This window comes from Protopterus annectens, chromosome 5.part1, assembly GCF_019279795.1.
Source record: "Protopterus annectens isolate FY-2018-M chromosome 5.part1, PAN1.0, whole genome shotgun sequence".
Lineage (NCBI taxonomy): Eukaryota > Metazoa > Chordata > Ceratodontiformes > Protopteridae > Protopterus > Protopterus annectens.
The window spans coordinates 556,952,211-556,971,947 of record NC_056736.1 but is presented as its reverse complement, the minus strand read 5'-3'; the positions used below and the strand labels follow the sequence as shown (position 1 = coordinate 556,971,947).

The window sequence follows — 19,737 nt, the reverse complement described above, 5'->3', positions numbered from 1 at the left end:
AGTGGTGCTCATCACATATTGGTAGCAGTGGTGGGCATCACAGTAGGCAATTCTGATTTTGAATTGTAGCTCAGAAAAGTCATTCCCCTAGTTAAACCAATTTGCTCACCCATTATCTCCAACAGAGTCATCTGCAGGGCATCTTTTCCCCATCACACCTCCAACATTTGCTGTCTACCTGAGAAAATTTTCTCTGGCATCTACTTGGGCTATCGAAATATCTGTGTAAACATTTCCAAGCAAAAATCCTAAATCTTCTAGATTTTGGTGCAGATTTTGGAGACATATATATATATATATATATATATATATATATATATATATATATATATATATATATATATATATATATATCCCATTGTTTCTTTGTGAATTGCTTAACCAGTCTTCTCTTCTCAATACTTTCTAACCTCCTCTGATTCTTATAGTTATCATATAGTGTTTTATATGCTCTACAAATTATTCCTTTTGTACGGCAGCTTCTGTTCTAGATCTAGTAAAAGCTCTACCAGTGCTGGTATTCATTTAGGACACCCCCATTTCTTCCCTGTCAAGGATTGATATCAGATTATAAGCAGTACATAACCTGCAGTCCAAACAAATTCTTGGCATCTTCCCATTCTTTTAGCTTTCTGTCTCTAGTTGTTTGCTCCCAATACCTTGGTTCTATTGCCAGTTTTCTCCAGTAAATTCCTGCCCCCTCTTGCTTATTGTCTGCATTCCTAATTGCAGTCATCTTTATCAGCAGAATGTCCTTCCTCCTTTCCCATGTTGGCTTAGTTCTTAGAATACTTTCTGCTACTTTATGAATACAACATTCAATTTGATTATTATTCTCTTTAAAATGATCTGCATCCAAAATCCCAGTCTCTCCTTGTCTCTTGAACTTCCCCCATTTCATCATTATCCCTTTCCACTTTGAATTATAGGTTTCTGCTTGTGCTATGTAGAAGAACTTTAACTGTTTAGCTCTGAAATACCCCTTGAAATTGGGTGACCCAATCCGCCTTGTTGTATTGGAAGAATCAAGCTTATCCCACAATCTTGCCATCTTCCCCTCCTAGCTAAAATCCTTCAGCTCTTTATTAATTGCTATCCACAACTTCTCTGGTTGATAAAAATATGCCTGACCTGTGTATAAGACTAAAGGAATTAAAAGCATTTTAACTGCTTGTATCTTACTATCCATATTCATATACTGTAACAGAGCTTCTAGTTTCTCAGTTTTTGGATTATCTTTAGTCTGTTCCCACATATCCTTAACTGCCACACTGGAATAATTTTTAATCCATACTCCTAAACACTTCATTATGTCATGTCCCCGTAAATATGGATATTGCTGAACTAATTCATGTATGGTTACATAATTTACTGCTATTGCCTTTATTTTAGCTACATTAATTTTGTAACTTGAAAAGATTTGAAACTGCTTCAATATGTTCCACAACACTGTAATGTCCTTTTCTGGTTTTGTTAAATATAAAATATGTGCAAATAGTCAGCTTTTCTCGGCTACCGTATATCCTTGAATTTCTGAGTCCCAATTTTCTTCGTCAGTGCTTCCAAGTATAATGCAAGAAACAAAGGAAAAAGAGGGCACCCATAGCTGGCCCCTCTGCTCAAGCAAAAATTATCAGAGAGGACCTTACCCACTTAATTTTCACCTTTGATCCCTCGTATATCCTCCAAATAAACATTCTGATTTTATCAGGGAATGCAAATGCTTCCATTGCCCTGCTCATAAAATCTGAACTTACTCTGTCAAATGTTTTCTCTGCATCACGACCCACTAGCAGCAGTGGTATTTTCTTATATTATTCTTCCCTGTGGATCATTATTGTTCTTTTAATGCTGTCAAATGTTTGCCACCCCTCCACAAAACCACATTGATCTATATCTATCAATTTTGACATCACTTTTGACGCTCTTTTTGTTATTATAGGCATAAACGCTGTATAATCATTCATTTAGTGTTGAAATGGAGCTGTATGAAGCTGAATCTGATATATCTTTGCCCTCTTTAGGTATTATAGCTACCACCACTTTCTTACAGGATGGTGGTATTTCTCCTTCTCTTAAACTGTTAAAAAAAAACTTTCCAGATATTTATCAGTTCTTTCCTTCCTAGCTTCCAAATTTCCATAGGAATACCATCTGTTTCTGGAGACTTTCCTGTAGACTGTTTATTTTATCTCCTCTCCTCTTATCCTAACTGTTAGCAATTGAGCCTAATCTACCTCTAACTTTAGCATATTTAATTATTCTGCAAACATTTCCATTTGTGTCTTTTCTTGATTTCCATATTTAGCTGATTTATACAGATTATCGTTGAATTTCTGAAATATTTATAATACCTCTACAGCATCTCTTGTTACCTTCCTTGTTATAGACTCACTAAGCTTGGTGATAGCCCTTTCTATTTTCTGCAGCTTGAGTCATTGTGCTAAAAGTTTTTGTGCTCTAGAGTTATTAACAAAGAACAGTTGCTTAACAGCAATCTTTCTAAACTCATGCATATTAATTCCTTATTTACTGTTTAGCCTTCTGCAGTTGTTCCTCCTCTTGTTCTGTGAGATTCCCCCTATTCTGCAATACTTTAACATTTGTCAGTCCCTCTAAATAATTCTTCTTACTTACTTCTTAGCCATATCCTGGTGTAGATAAGGATTTCCTTAGTGCCTTTGTGATGACTTATGATAGTAAGACGGAAGATTTAAAATCGATTTTAGAGAAGAATTAGAACATTTTCTGTTTTGAAGGGTATACAGACATCTTAGGTACTGGCCCACAGATAGTATACAAGAAAGATAAGGCAAACAATATGTGGAATTAGCATCCAATTGTGCAATGTTTAATAGAAGACCAGGTACCTACAAGTGTGGGAATTGTCGATAATGTAATTTTGTAAGGGTAGGTGAAAAATAAAAATGAATAATATTACAATTAAACCACCCTTTCATTTTGATTGCAACACTTCTGTACTAGTCTACATTGCTTCATGTGAAAAGTGTACCAGTTTCTACATTGGTAAGACTCAGAGAAAGTCCCATGAATGGATCTATGAGCACATACTAGACATTATGAAAAATAATGCTAATAATTCACTAGCGAAGCACGTTTCTAAATTTCCTGACCATCATTTTTTGTTTATGGATATCGATTTGGAAAGGTAAGACCCCCGGGGTGGACCATGGAAACTTTTATTAGAATATAAAGAGCTTCTCTGGTAAGTTAAATTAAATGCATACACCACCCCTGGTTTGAAGGAGAACGTGTCTATCAGCAGTATTTATTTTATATTTGTTAACGGGGTTAGTCTGGCTGAGCTTTTGGCTCATTTTCAGCAGAGCCCCGGGGAGAACAGCTCCTCAGGACTAGAAAACAATTTATTAAATTTTAGTGGCATAGTAGTAACGATCAGCCATAGGATCTTACAAGCAGAGACCTGGAGAGAAAAAAAAGCTTGTCAGACAGTTCAATTATGCAGAGTATTAACAACTGGCAGACAAGTATGTGAGTTGTTACAAACAAGGTTTTAAACAATTAGAAGAAAATTTGACTAGTTACAATATTATTTAAGCTGCTTAGAGCAAAATGAGTTAATAGTTAGGCAGATGCTTATTTAAAGTGGGTAGGATCAAGTTGTATAGGAGTTTGGAAATGAAAGTAAGAATGGCTAGTAGGAGATGTAAGGGAGGTAGAGTATAAGAGACAGACTAGACAGGTAGGTTGTTTCGAGACTGTAAGAATTAAGAGTGGCTGGAGATGGAGGAAGGGAAGAGGTAGAAGAGGCAGGGGAATAGTTTTAGAGATACATTAAGTGAGGTGGTGAAATAGGTGAAAGGATGGTGGTTTCAGGGTGGTTGTATATTATAGTATATATATATATATATATATATATATATATATATATATATATATATATATATATATATAGTATATTGAAACTTAAGTCTTTAGAAGTATAAAAAAATATTTAATTCCACAATACCTTTAATATGGGTATTCTTTTAGGGGTTTTTTTGTAAAGTATTGTGTTCAGTTAGTGGTTTCCGATTTGGTTGTCTTTTAACATGTGATGATTTTGAAAGAGTATTTAAAATTTTGGTAATGTTTTAGATGCGTTTCTGATGAAGTCATTGCTGTCACCCTGACGAAAGCTCTAAAACCTTTTATTAAACAATTTGTGTATACTGACTGGTTGGCCGTGCTGGTTTTCCCTGTTCTCTTTGGCACTCTACAGTTCATCTATTTTAAGTTCTTAACACTACTGTACTTTCTTTCTGCTATTGGGCTGGCAATAGCTACTGAATTTCTCTCTTAAGTGCTGCAATTTGTCTCCCCCCTGTATGTATGCATTTATTTATGCAGTCATGCATTCAATTTGGTAATCAGGGTAGAGCCCTGATCCAAATGGACATATTTCAGTCACCCCCCCCCCCCCAGACCTTCAAGAAAACATAATTTTTGTTGTAAAAAATGTTGGTAAAGATATTTTTAAATTAATATTTTGAAAATAAAATGTAATAGTTAAATACTTTTATGCCCCCCCACAACATGTAGAAATGTAACACATTTAACCTTTTCAGACTTTTCAGCTAGTCCACTTGCACTGAGGAATAAATCAAATTTTCAGATTCAAGATGTCCAGTTGTCAGCGGTCTCTCAAATAAAATAATTCTAGGAAGGTGCAGTTGAGTTTTATTTCCTCTGTATTTTGTAAAGAGATTAGCTTGCTTTTAAACAAAAGTTGAGTCCAAGAAGTGCAGTCCATTACAGCAGCTTCTGTAATATGTTTTTGAGAAGTATTTTGGATTATTTTGGAAATATTTTATAGACTTGCATTTAATTATCTTACAGACTTCAGATGTAAATGAAGAATGAGGGTTGTTTTTCTGATTGACAGATAATTTGAATTTGCAGGAGTTTAAAATACATTTGTTTAGAAGGGTGTTTTATTTTGCTCTCCATTACTTTGACATATCAGAGTAGTCTTTGGGTGTTGACATTGCAGATGACCCGTGCTCACACCAAGAACCCAGGCAAAGGAGACTCAAATCACCGCACTTTATTAAGAACCAAAAGTAGTTAAGCGCTTTCTTCCTGTAAGGGACTTCTTCAGAGCTACTGCACAATGAATTCACATAGTTTAAATGCACTAAAATCACATGACTACTATCATTAATTAATATTTAAAGTGTCACACAGATGACCTGTGCTAACAATCGAAACAACATGCTAGTTGTGGCAAGGGGAGAGAGAGATAAGTGTTGGCTTGTAATTCTCTTCAAACTCTGAATTTGTTATGACAGAAATTTAGACTGATATTGTTAGAAGTTGTCTTCAGGCAGTGAGGGTATTGAAAGAAATTCTTTTGCCTGTTAGACTGAAAATAACTTGTGCAGGGAAGGCTTGGCTATTTTGTTTTTGGGAAGAAGCAGATCACTAGGTTGATTTGCATGAAGCTAGTTGTATTGCAAAAATGGCAGGGAAGCATAAGACTGAGTGCAAAAAAGAAACTATGTGGTACAATTCAAGGGTCCGTTGCAGTGCTTTAATTTTATGCTGGATGATTTAGACTTGCTTCATTAATATCCACACTTTGATTAAAACTGATGTGGGTTACATAGTATTAAAGTTAAGCAACCGTTTTATATTATGTCATTTTATCATCCCTTTGCCGTAATAAATGAGTAAAGATTTGTGGTGAAAGTTCATCTTTTTTCTGAAAAGATGTCCATCGTGGTTGACTTGTTTTGTGCAAGATTCATGCAAGACTGGCAGCTTCTTCATTGGTTAAAATTATGACGGCTCTGCAAGTTTTATCTTTTGTTCTTTTATGTTTTATTTAGGTTATAAACATTAATTCAACTAGTGTTCTTCCCATCCTGGACTCGTTGGGCATTTTAACATCTCTTGAAGATTCAAAGGTAATCATTTAGTACCAAACATATGATACTATTAAAGAAAAAAAAGTCTACTCAGTGGAAAAAAAATGTTAAAATGTTTTAGGATAATTGGACACACTGTGGATTGCTTCTGCATCAGTATCAGTATCAGTATCACTCTTTTTAGTTTCTCTTGTTGTATTCCAGAATGGCTGTGATTGGAACTTGCCAGACTGATATGATTTTGTTTTTTATTCGGTCTGTCATCTTACTTCAGCTCCCACAATTTGTTTTCCTCATAAACAGGACACAACTGCAGCAAATAAGGTCGTTTGCTGTGTATTTATTTATGGTGATACTGATTTGTCTTCATTAGGGATGTATCCTGGCTTCCCTTTTGTTTATGGTTTTCATAAATAGGATGTCAAGATGCATCCAAGGCCAGGAGAGTATTCAATTTAGGGATGTGAGGGTTGCATCTTTGTTTGCAGATGATGTTGATGTCATGTAAGCCTCGAGTGATTGTGGTCTCCTTGTTGCACTGAAGTGATTCACAGCTGTGTGTAAAGTGGTTGGGATGGAAATTAACGGTTATAGATCAGACATCACGGTTCTCTCCCCAAATCATCATCAGCCCCCTTTTTTCCTCATTTTCTACATGGGCTTGGGATGTCGTGTCAACTGTCACCATCTGTCTCTATTCAAAGCTGCTCTCCTGCTTTCTTTGGCACTCATGCATGACTGTTGCAGGTCTTCTCTCACACACACTATCCACTTGTTTGCTGGATGCTCTTGTTCCCTGTTGCCTTCTTCCTGTCTGCCCCAAGTCATCTTCACCTGATTATCTTCTGCTTCTCTGCAATGTGACCAAACCACCATATTCTATTCTTTTGAACCTTTTCTGCAATTGGAGCTACTTTGGCGTCTGCTGTTATGTTCTTATTTCTTCATTTTTCTCACAGTGTGCATTCTACCACCCGTCTCAGGCACTTTGTCTCCATCACCTCTAGCTTTCTCAACTGCTCTGCTTTTACTGACCAGGTTTTTCTGTACCATACAGTAGCACTGGTCACAGCACTGTTTTGTACACCTTACTTTTCAGCTTCTTTGGCATTCTTCTGTCATATACTACACCTGACACTCTGTGCCGGTTGGCTGCAACCCCTCTGATTCTAGCTTTGACCTCCTCATTCAGACTTCCCTTCTCCTCAGCCACTTTTCCCAGATACTTGAAGGTGTTTACCTGTTCCACTGTCTTTCCATCTATCACAATACTCAGCTTCTTCTGATTTCTCCCATTTGTTGCCATTACAACTGTTCTATCTGTTCTCAGTTTCATCCCATGTGACATCAGTTTTGCATTCCATTACCTTATCCTTTGCTGAACTTCTTGTTCACGGTCTGTAATGCCATATCATCTGTATACAGCAGCTTTGTTGAGATGTTCCTCTAACCTGTTTGCTAATGTAATCCATCACCAGTATGAACAGCAGTGGGCACAGACCTGAACCCTGATTCACACCTACTCTCACTGGAACCCCTCTGTGAGACCGAACATTGTTTGTACTTGAGTCATTGGGTCCTTGTGTACATAGCTTGCTCCAATTCAACAAATGTTTCTGGGACTTCGGACCAGCACAGGACTGCCCAAATCTGCTTTCTTGGGACCTTGTCATATGCTTTCTCCAAGTCTAGGAATGCCCAGTTGGGATCTTTCCTTATCTCTAGCTTCTTCTCAACTGTCTCTCACTGCAAACATCAGGGTCAGTTGTGCTGCATCCTGATGTGAATCTGAACTGCTCATCTCCCATCCTATTTTCTACTACTTTGCTTATTCGTTTGTTGGTCACCCTCTCCAGGACTTTCATGCAATGTGACAGAAGTTTGAGACTGTTGTACTGCCTACAGTTCTGAATATCTCCTTTGTTCTTGAATTCTGGCACTAGTATGCTTATTCTCCAGTCATCTGAAATGCACCTTTCTCCACACTGCTATTAGTACCCTCAGGGGCCATTTCTCCCCTATCTCACCCACCATCTTATCAGTCATCACCATGACTGTAGGAGCAAACTGTGACCTTATTTTATATATTTTTCTCTGGTACAGTTCATTTAGTTTTCATGTACTAACTGATATTTTGGCTTAAATATACTAACCTGTGCACTCTTTGTGCACCTTTCATGTGTATTCTGTGTTTCATATTGAAAATTTTCATGTACTTTGTTTCCTCCTTATATTATGTTTTTAAAAAATATTGTAAACTTTGTTTTCTGTATAATTTTGTAAAGAATTTTGTAACTTGTTTCTGGAGCTTTTCTCCCCAAGCCTCCACTGAAAGTGGGCCTCCACCCAGTCCGGACTATCCTTGTAAACAAAAGTAAAATAAAATAAATACATCTTTATCATGTCTGCTGTGACCTCATCTGAGCCTGCTGGTTTCCCTGACTTCATTTTTCTTAGTGCTGTTCTTACTACCAAACCACCATAGATAGCTATTTATTGTATACACTGTTGATGTTTGACTTTTTTTTTTTGGAAAGTGAAAGAAATTTATGGACAACTCGTTCCTCTTAAATATCCTGCAAATACCCCCCCCCAGATGCACACACAAACATACGCACACATACTTGTAAACATTAACCGTAGCAGGGTAAGTCACTTTTATCTACAGGGGGCTCCATACCCATTTACATTTATTTTTACTATATATGCCTCAGATGCTTAATTATATTTAATAAAGTTGCTTAAAGTAATTCAAGTTACTTTGCACAATTATACATGAATACTGCAAAGTCAGAATAATGACTGTTTAACTTAAGCAAATGACAACAAGTTTCTTAGACACGTACGTTGCTCCCACATCCAGCTATATTTGAGGATTATGTAGCTGCATATTACTTTTTCACATATCCTAGGTTCATAGGTAGGTACTAGGCTATCAGCCCTAGGGCCTTTACAAGCCCAACCAAAAAAGTACCATCGCTTTTGCTACCCAAGAAAATTATTTTCCTGTGCCACTGTCGAGCAGAGCCACAGAAGTGATCCCCGGGGTGAATTTCCTATTTCCCATCCAATCATCAAGATTTTTCTTGAAGAGTACTAATGAGGAGCTTTGTTTGATATAGATAGGTAGTTTATTCCAGAGCATGGGAAGTCTCTGGGACAGGAATCTATCCCTCCGGCATGTTCTGTTTATTGTGGTGACAAGGTTTAGGTCCCTAGAACGTGTAGCTCTGAGGGACTGGAACTTCTTTAAGTGAAGCATTTCCAACAGCTTTGGGTTTGACATAGCTTTGTATGTTAGGCAGAGATCACCTCTGAGTAGGCGATATGCGATGGAGTAAAGCTGGAATTTTTTGAGACTGTCTGTGTAGGGCAACTGTTTGAGGCCGGTAATCCTCTTTGTGAGGTATATCTGCGGCCTTTCCAGTTGTTGTAGATGTCTTGTGAGGTAGATACCAAAAGGGGCGTTGTACTCTGTAATGGCTCTAATGAGTAGAGGGGAACAATAACCTCTTTTTTTCTGAATGAGAAACCTTTTGTGATGAGGTGTGCCATGTAGAAGGATTTCCTGACTACTGTGGCAATGTGATTATCAGAGGAGAGACTACTGTCCACCTGTGTCCCAAGGTCTCTTATCACACTTTCAGTCTAAAGTATACTACCACCTATGTTGTAGTTCATGGGTACAGAATTTTTACCAAAGGGGATGACAGTGCACTTTTTGGCATTGAGCTTGAGGCCATGGCTTTGACACCAGGCATCTGTCTCAGTGAGGCCCTTTTGTAGGATGTCCACATCGTTAGGGATTTCTATTATGGCTCCTAGTTGGCAGTCATCTGCGAACTTCATTAGCCAAAAGACCTTCTGTGTTAGCTTGTACTTCAGAGAAGTAGATCCCAAACAGGAGAGGACCCATGACTGAACCCTGTGGTACTCCACTTGTCACTGGTCAGAAATCAGCTCTGAAGATCCTCTCTCAAAAAATATATATGCACTTTGCTACCTTCTCTGTACGCTCCTGAAATCTTATTTTGAAGAAAGGATGTGACATGATGACTGCAGTCATATATTGTTCCGGCACCCATGCTACCCATCACACTGATAAGCGAAATCTGTGATCTTTCAACAGTGCACAGTAAATTGACTTGCGTTTCACCCACAGCATGCCTACTCAATTTAAAAAATCCAGCTTTTGTAGAAGAGGTGTGAAAAATGAGACCTGTACTATGATAGTTTGGCCAAAAAGATTATGGCCTGGCATATATAATCTCAGCCCAAGTGAACCAACAATGAAGTTTGCATTATAAAGCATACAAATACTGCATGTAGAGTAAACTGGAGTTAGAGCTGATGAAGCCCAGTAAGGGTAAACATGTTCATCTGTTTAATACAGTTTATTTTCAGTAAAGAAGTATAAAATTCTAAACAAGTTATGAGAGCTTGATTACTTTGAAATATGCCTCTCAACTTCTTAGCATAAGAAATCAGGAGACAGACAAAATAATGGAGGACAAAGGCCCGAAGATTGGGAAATTGTAGGTCTGTCTAAAAGAATTTGTCTGCAAAAGCAGCAACGTATATAAACAGAGCAGTTGTTAGTACCTGTAATAGTTGAGGAAGTTAAAGTTAAGATAAATAAATGCAGTCTGGCAAGTCATCACATGATGATAGTCTGTGTGTAACTGTACAGACTAAGGGCTCAAAAATTAATGGGTACCTGTACAGTGATGTTTAACCAAGTTTTCCAAGGTAAGGGAATTCCTGCATCTTGAAAATACTGTAATCTCAGATGTCCTTCTATTCACATGTTGCAGTATTCATAACAGCAGGGAGTTGCTGCCAGCAGCTCTGCCTTCTGGCCAGAATACCAAAGTCTTTGCTTCTGGAGGGTACATGTGACTTCCCTTGCTAGGGCCATAAACCGACGTAGGGAATAAAGGTGACGTCTGCACGTACTCTCCTCAGAAATTTCCTGCCACAGTGAACGCCGGACTCCTGTTCGCCAGTTCCAAAAGCAGATTGCGTTTTCAGACAACCGTACAGGTTTTTTCTTTGCCTTTGATTATTGTAAAGTCTTACATGTCAGCTAGAAAGGGGAAGTGTGCGGGAGACAAATTCCTCACAAGGACATGCACGAGAAGTGTGTTTTTTGCTTAGGTGAGCCCCACGACCATACGTCCTGCCCCATTTGCAAATCTTTTGTTCCAGAAACCCTTCGCAGCCATCTTGCTGCACTAAAATTGTATTTGGAAAATCAGAGACTCAGATGTCTTGCACTTGGTATGGAAGGGGGAGTAGGCCCATCCTAAGAGCTGCTGAGGAAGAAGGCCAAGAAAATTAGGCCTGAATCCCAGGCATCCGAGAAGGTTCTCGAAGCTGATGAAAGCCTGGCATCTTCCCAGACATCTGTTTCCAAGCCTGGCCCGGGAACCTCAATGGAAGTTGGGGCGGCAGAAATCTTTAATATGTCTGCTGAGGCTATTCAGCCATCAGATACTGATGATGGAGGGGAACCACATCTCAGTCAGTCGGAGGGCCCTGCTCCTTTGCTTCCACCCAGGCAGACATCTGCTCCGATTCTCTCCCCACCAGCTACTCCCTTAAAGAAAAAGCAAAAAGTTAAACGCTCTGAACCCCAACCAGTTCCTGGAAGGGAAGTTTTTTTCTCAAAGTCTTTTTAAGGCTTTTCAGGCTTTACAGACACAACAGGTTCAACCAGCCCCCTCACCTCAACCTCCTTTACAGGTATCAGAGGAAGACTACTCTTCCTCAGATGATTCTGTTTCATATGAATCCCAGATGGATTCCCCTAAAGATTTCATCACTCCAGAGGAGGAGAGGATTCCATTACTCCTGAGTCTCCAGGGGAAGAAATCACCTTTGGGGAGACATTCTCCCTCATGAGGGAGCATTTTAAATGGCAGTCATCTGAAGTATCGGACACCAAGAAAAGGTACTTCAACCTTTTACAAATAGAGCAACCCTGTCCTTCAGTAGTGGCCCCTTTGCTACCTGCCTTCCAGGATGCTTTCTTGGCTGCTTCTTGGTCCCCTGACTCTCAACCACCAGCTTCTAAACATCCAAACTGATTCTACAAGGCTCCTCAGGAAACCCAGTTCCTCTTAGGAATCCACCAGCAGGCCCAGTAGTTATTGCAGTCTCTGCTGACAAATCATCTAGGCAATTACCTTCGACTGCTCTTTATCCCACAGACAAAGACAGCAAATTCATGGATAGAATAGGGAAGAAAGTTTATACCGCCTCTACTCTGGCTATAAGAGCTCTCAACTACCAAACATATAAGGCTAGATATGTCCTGGATACCATTACCAAGGCCTCCACACTACTCTCTGAGGCACCAGATTCCCCCATAAAAGCACAAATGAATACCATCCTCTCCACTGCATCCCAAGTGACTAGGCACTCAATAAAGTGCAGTTATGATGCTATGGAAGCCTCATCTAAGTCTGCTGCATCAGGATCAGTCTTGAGCCGATATTCCTGGGTGAGACTACAACTCCTACCCATGGATGTGCAAACAAAATTGTTGTATGCACCCCTGGACAATAAAACTATGTTTGGGCAAGCTTCAGCAGAACTCCTCAAATCCCTTCAAGAAAAAGGTAAGGAACATCAAAACCTTTAAACACCTACTGGTGTCTGCTATACAGAGATATCACTGGAATTATCCACAAAAACCTTCCTTTGTCAGAAGACAGTCCTCATACTCTGCTCCACAGTCTAAAGGATGCAGACAAACCAAGAAAAATTCTACTTCAAGATTTCCAAACAGTTATTCCACCACCCCCTTTCGAGGCCAGTCTGAACACACCAGACCACCTCCCCTGTGACTATCCCCCCTACAACCAAAGACCCCCCTTTCCCTCAGTCTCACCCTCTCCCTTCCCTCCTGGTGGATAATCACTTCAGAACAATGGGTTCTCTCCATCATTCAGTCAGGCTATTTCATGACTTGGTGGATGCTACCACCCTTTCATGGTATCTCTCAACCACCTGCAAGCCCAAACCCACCTTTTCCCACCTATCATTCAACAACTTCGAGCTCAAGGTACCGTAGAACAGGTACCATACCACCAAAGAAGCATGGGCTTCTACTCCAGAATGTTTCTGGTACCAATGAAAGACAGAATATAGAGGCCAATTCTAGACTTATCTTTTCTAAACCTCTTTCTCAAGGTTCCCAGTTTCAAAATGATTACCTTACCCCCTACTCTTACCTGTCATTCCAACTCAGGCTTTTATGGTAGCAATGGATTTGAAGGATGCCTACATGCACATCCTTATTCACCCAGATTTCAGGAAATACCTCAGATTTGCACTAGGCTCTTGCCATTTGTAATTCTATGCCTTGCCCTTTGGACTCTCCACTGCTCCCCGAGTGTTCACAAAGTGCCCGGCTCCCTTCATTGCTCACTGCAGGACTCAGGTAATTCAGATATACCCATACCTGGACGACCTGCTCATTCTTCATCAAGACCGCCAAGTCCTTCTACTACATCTACAACAGGTAATCTTCACCCTAACTCAGTTAGGCTTCACCATAAACTATGAAAAGTCTCACCTGATCCCCTCTCAAGACCTGGTTTTCCTGGGATGCAGGATCAGAACAGACAAAATGAAAGCCTTCATTCCATCTCAAAGAATCTTAGACCTTTGTCTATACTTCCAAAAACTCCTCTCCCACACTTCCTTGCCAGCTCAAGAATTTTTAAGAATTTTAGGCCACATGGCATCACTCATACCCATGTTGCTTCTGGCAAAACTCCACATGCGAAAAATCTAGTGGGTCCTGAAAAATTTATGGAGCCAACACTCCCAGTCCCTGGACACCCCTCTCCCCTTACTTCATTGTTTGAAGAAGGAACTCCAGTGGTGGATATCAGCTCTTCACCTCAACCAAGGGATCCACCTTCAGGCCCCAGCACCCCTCCAACAGGTCTCCACAGATGCTTCTGACTTGGGGTGGGGGGCAGTGCTACTTACAAACCAAAAACAACTCTCGGTGCAGGGCACATGATCCAACCCAAGACACAAGGACTATATCAACATCAAAGAAATGAGGGCTTTGCAGTTGACCCTACTAACCTTCAAATCAGCACTTCAGCCAGGAACCCTGAAAGTAATCACAGACAATGTGACAGTCCTGTGGTGCATAAACAAGTGTGTGTGTGGTGGTGGGGGGGTAATCCAGATCTGGAACCTAGCATTATCTCGCCACATACATCTGGTAACTGTTTATATTCCTTCAACAGAGACTGTTATGGCAGACTTCCTGAGCAGAACTTCAGCTCCCAGTCACGAATGCATGCTTCACAGGGAAGTATTCCTGGACATAATCCGCAGGTGGTGTATTCCACAAGCAGATCTTTTTCCCTCTGCCTAGAACAGACAAATGCCCAAATTCTGCACAAGGAATCCGAATCCACAAGTGTGGAAAGTGGACGCCTTCTCCTTTTCTTTGGAGGGAACGTACCTCTATGCTTTCCCCCCTTCATCTTAATTCAGAAAGTTCTCCTGAAAATACAGAGGGACAACCCAAAAATCCTACTGGTGACCCCTTTTTTGGCCAAGACAGCATTGGTTTCCCCTCCTACATCTACTAGCCAAGGGCAATCACCATAGGTTACCCCACCGAATAGATCTTCTCACACAGGACAGGGGATCCCTACTACACCCTCAGGTGAACAATCTGAAATTAACCTTAAGGGTGATAAGGTTTTGATCCTCTACAGACACCTATACTCAGAGGACATACTCAATGTTCTGCAGGAGGCCAGAAAACATAGTACCAGGAGAAACTATGTATCCAAATGGAACAGATTCTCCTACTGGTGTCAACAGAAAAAACAGACCCTCTGACTAGCTGTATACCTATGGTCCTTTCCTATTTGTGTGAGCTACTTCACTCAGGACCAACATACTCATCAGTCAAAGTGCATTTATCTGCCATCTCTGCCTGTCTGCCTATCTGCCTATCTCCCCTCCTCTGGCTTCCAGACTGGAGGTCAAACTTTTCCTCAAAGGGGTTCTTCACATCAGGCCTCCCAGGAAACCTATCCCTTCTCCTTGGGACCTGAACTTCGTACTAGAAAAACTTACATTGCCACCCTTTGAACCAGCTCATTCAGTATCCCTGAAGCTATGCACACTGAAAACAGTTCTACTAGTGGCCCTTGCATCCACCAGGAGGGTATCAGAGATGCAAGCCCTCATGGCTACCTCTCCTTACCTTATTTTCCACAAGGACAGAGTTGCTCTCAGGACCAATCCTTCCTTCATGCCTAAGGTGGTTAATGAACTTTCACTAAACCAGACCATTAACCTACTGGTTTTCTACCCTCAACCACAAAATTCCTCAGAAAGGACTCTCCATTCTTTGATGTCCACAGACAACCGAGGTATTACTTAGACAAAGCCAAGCCTATCAGAAAATCAGATCAACTTTTCATCTCCTTCCACCTGAGGGCTCTAGGGAAGGCAGTCTCCAAGCAGACTATTTCTTAATGAATTTCTAAATCCATTACTTTATGCTACTCTGACCACGGAAAATCCCTGCATGGTCAAGTCAAACCTCACTCTACCAGCAGCTGCTTCCTCAGCTGCCTTTTTCAAAGGAATTGACTATGCTTCCATCCTGGAAGCTGCCACTTGGACTTCTGTTCACACCTGTACCAAACATTACAAACTGGATCTAGTCTCTAGAGCTAGGGCAGGGTTTGCCAGGTCTATCGTCCAAGGACTCCTTGACCAGGGAAACCAATCCTCCACCCAGAACCATACCTAAAAGCTCTGGTACTGTCCCTTCTGTTATGAATACTGCAACATGTGGATAGAAGGACATAGAATAATTGTGTAAGAACTTACCATAACCTTAGATGTCCTTCTCTTACATGTTGCAGTATTGAGTCCCTCCCACCTGCCCTTCTACCTTTACCATCTAACATGCCATACTGACTTGTGGGGGCATAACTCTTCTATCCTCCAGTCTCTCCACTAAACACAAACTGCCTGCTACCCTGACAAGTGTACATGAAATTCTAAGGGCTCCCCTGGGGACCCTTCACCCACAGGAGTACTACTGTATGCGGCAGTTAATTCTGAGGAGGGTACGTGCTGACATCACCTTTATTCCTTACATCAGCTTATGGCCCTGGCAAGGGATGTCACACGTACCCTTCAGAAGCAAAGACTTTGGTATACTGGCTGGAAGGCGATGCTGCTGGCAGCAAATCCCTACTGTTATGAATACTACAGCATGGAAGAGAAGGGCATCTAAGGTTATGGTAAGTTCTTACACCACTATTCTTTATGACAAGGGAGGGTAAAAACTATGACTCCATCATCTTTCAGACCCGTTTTGGTCTTACAAAGCTTTTACAGAAACATTGACTACAAAAATAACAAGGTTGTTACCAGACTTGATTGATTGATCTTTACCAGTATGGTTTTATTGAAGGAAGATGGATATTTGGCAATATAGTTAAAGAAACTGTTACAAAAATATATTGGGAAACAAAATCCCTTTGGTAGCAATACGCTTGGATGTAGAAACAATGTTTGAAAGTGGGAGCTTTTCAGAGAGGTGATACAAAAATATGAACTCCTAAAGGCGCTATGCATTTTATCCTTAAGGATTCCTCAATAAAAGTTAAAAATAAACTGATGTTTATTAAATTTAGAGGAACTCCGAGTTATAGCATTGCCATTCATTTTGCTGTTTATTTGGAGCCTTTAGATTGACAAATGCTAGCATTCCATGTCCAAGATTATGAATGGTCACGTCATCAGATGAATTGGAGAATATTTATTTCCAAAATGTTTTCTACTAATCTAACCAAAGGTATCATCTTAGGCAAGTTTTCTTCTTGGTTTATAACTTTCAATATATTTGGTTCTAATGTTGTCTAACAATTACTTTTGCCATCCCACGATTGCAGAGCTATACATATGGTGAATTTCTAGGAATCTTTAGACAGACGGTTATATAGCCTTGTCATTCACTTGTTTTTGTATATCATTTTATAAGCATAAATTAGTTTTCTTGTTTTTGTGTCCACCTGATGCAGTGCTTTTGAGGCCAGTCACACACACCAAAGTTGTAAGTCGGAACAGAAGGCGCAGCTGATTTATATCTCAAACTTTATTTCTAAATGTCAAGGCAGTTTTCGCTATTAGTTCTAGTCTAATATTACTTAGAAAGCTTTCTTATTTGTTTGTCTTATTGCTGACTTCATCTATTCAAAGGTATTAATACACTCAGTATTCAAGTTTTTCATATCACATTTCTCTCCCAAGTTTATTCTTTACTAATGCTTCAGTTTTCTTACTATTAGCGTTTCTTTTGCACGTGTATCAAGATCAGTTGTTATTTTATATTAACCAAAAATTTTTAACCACTTGTAACATTTTGGAAGCAAAGTTGTATTTGTGTGAACAGGTGCTTGTCTGCTTGTCCTGTTATTTTTGAAAATTTTGAACCCTCTGTTTTGTAGTCAGTCATGTAGGCTTTGGTATTGATATTGACTAATACTTATCCCACGAATCAAGGTCTTAACATCTTCTCTGTCTGAGCTGAGAAGATTGACTCCTTTCTGTCCTCTTTCACAGGGATCATCAGTGTTAGTATTGAGCCAGACTGAAGGACATTTATACAGCCATTGCTGTCAGCGGTGGCTGCTACTTCACTCTGCCATGATATTGGTCTCCACATGAGAACTTTGTGATCCTGGTCTTCAGTCATTTCTTCTCACTCACAGCCAGACAAAGGAGCACAGAGCTACTATTAGGATAGAAGCTGTGTCCAGGCCTGTTTTTTTTTCTTACTTGTCCTTAAATTGTACCCCTGTATGAGCACTGAGGAAGAGGAGGTGAAAATGGAAGCACCTGAACCATGCTTTCGTTCTCCCACTCCTGACATATCAGTGATGGAACATGACCCTACTTTTCCTCCAAATGACTGCAAATTCTGACACATTTTTGTATATGATTGGGGGTCCAGTTGGCCATGTGCCTCTCTCTGATGAAATCCTGCAAGAGGCTTTTCAGTCTTCCTGCTCTTTGTCGTCTTGTAGATAAGATGATGGCACTTGTGCAGAGTGCTTTGCAAGAACTGTATGATAAGGTACCTATTTGAAGAAGACTAAGCGAGATCCTCCATTTTCCCACATACTGGAATTGCTTGACAAAACTATTTGACTGCATTGTGGTGGCTGCAGCCTTGAAGAAGGAATCTACTGAACAGAGTCTAAAGGTTCATATCCCAACAAGCAGTTTAGAGCAATGTCTTGTTTTGGGAAGCATATTTATATGTTTACAATGTTTTCCATATCTTTCTTAACTGTTTATCCCACTCAATCCATTTCCATTGCAGCTTAGTAGATCACATGTCCACGTCATTGGAAAAGTTGTTGCACTGTGATCTTCCAAAAATAGTAGCATCCATATTGTCTACAGTTCCAAGCCTTTCTATGCAACTGACTTATAGGGCAGTTGATGGAGCAGGTAGGGTAGCCTATGTGCACATTGCATTTCATAGGCAGGCCTAACTAACTTCAGCATTGTGATTTCTGTGAGCAACTGTTCTCCATTGCCCAATTTGAAGATACTGACCTCTTTGGTCGCAGGCTGAAAAGTAAGGCAGAAAATAGTGAGAGGGAGGGCAACAGCCTCATAGCTATAAATGTAAAGCTTAGCACTTCTCATTGAACCTCTTTTATTAATCAGAAGAGTACTAGGAAATAACGGTTTTAAAAAAGTCAACAGGAAGATAATTTCCAGTGTTTTGACAGAAGCCATGACAAATGTGGAGGCTTCAAGAATAGACTCTGCCAGAGAAGCAGAGCAGTTGGCAGAATCAGGAGTTTCTGCATCCCTCAGTCTGTGAGTCAGTCACAGAATCCTTGAGAAAGTTGCCTGACCCAGTCTGGGTTGAGTGTCCCTTCAGTGAGCTGTGTAAATGGCCCAGAAGCTTCACTATCTTTTTTTCTGTTCAAGTCTCAGTCCCTATCACTTACCCTTTCAGAAGTTCCACCCTGTCAGAAGGGTGCAAGCAAAATAGAGGTTCTCAACCTTTTAAGAAAAAGAACAAACCAGGAGGTCCCACCAGACCAAAAAGGCACTAGAGATTATTCTTTGTTCTTTTTTTGGTTTCAGAAACAGAACCTAGACTAGAGTAGTTATCTAAGTCAGTTTATATCAAAGCAGAAATTCTGGAACGTCTCGGTGTATTCCATTCTTCCTTGCTTATCAAAATGATACACTATATGCAGTTTGGACTTCTAGTACCTCTACCTCCACATAAAGATTATCAACTAGTCTACACTTCCAGGTCAAATCTAATTACTACCAGTTTTGGACTTTTCCATTTGGACTGTCCTCAAACTCCAATGCATTCACTAAGTGCAAGTTCCTTGTAGTGGCTCTCTAGACACTACAAATAACTGTGATTTTCCCCGTCTTGATGATGGACTCCTAGCATTCCCCTCTTGAGTATTGTTAGTCTGAGCCAGGGAGTCTCTTTTTTGCTTCCTGCAGAGCTAGGGATTAACCGTGAGCACTGCAAAATTATATGTGGAGCCATTCCAAGCAGGTTGCCATTTGGACACACTACCATATTGCAGGGATGTCTTCCTACAGACATGATATCTGCACTTCAGTTTCAAGTTCATTATCTTCTTTCATCTGTTATGGTCACACCAGCTCCTTATCTAAAGGTGTTAAGACTAAGGGAAGTGGCCATGTTTTGGTCCCCCTCACCAGACTTCATATAAGGGTACTGCAGTTCACTGGTCACTGTGCAGCGATTTTATATCAGTGAAGATAAAGA

General features: G+C 40.2%; 1 protein-coding gene across 2 annotated transcripts in view; it reads left to right on the top strand.

Moving 5' to 3' along the window:
• The window catches only part of RB1 (RB transcriptional corepressor 1), a 3,440,561-nt gene that overhangs the window by 1,300,146 nt on the left and 2,120,678 nt on the right, over positions 1–19,737 (top strand). For both annotated transcript variants that reach the window (XM_044073175.1, XM_044073174.1), the window contains exon 9: positions 5,853–5,930. In XM_044073175.1, the coding sequence (XP_043929110.1) occupies positions 5,853–5,930 (78 nt within the window). The remainder of the gene's footprint in view (positions 1–5,852; positions 5,931–19,737) is intronic.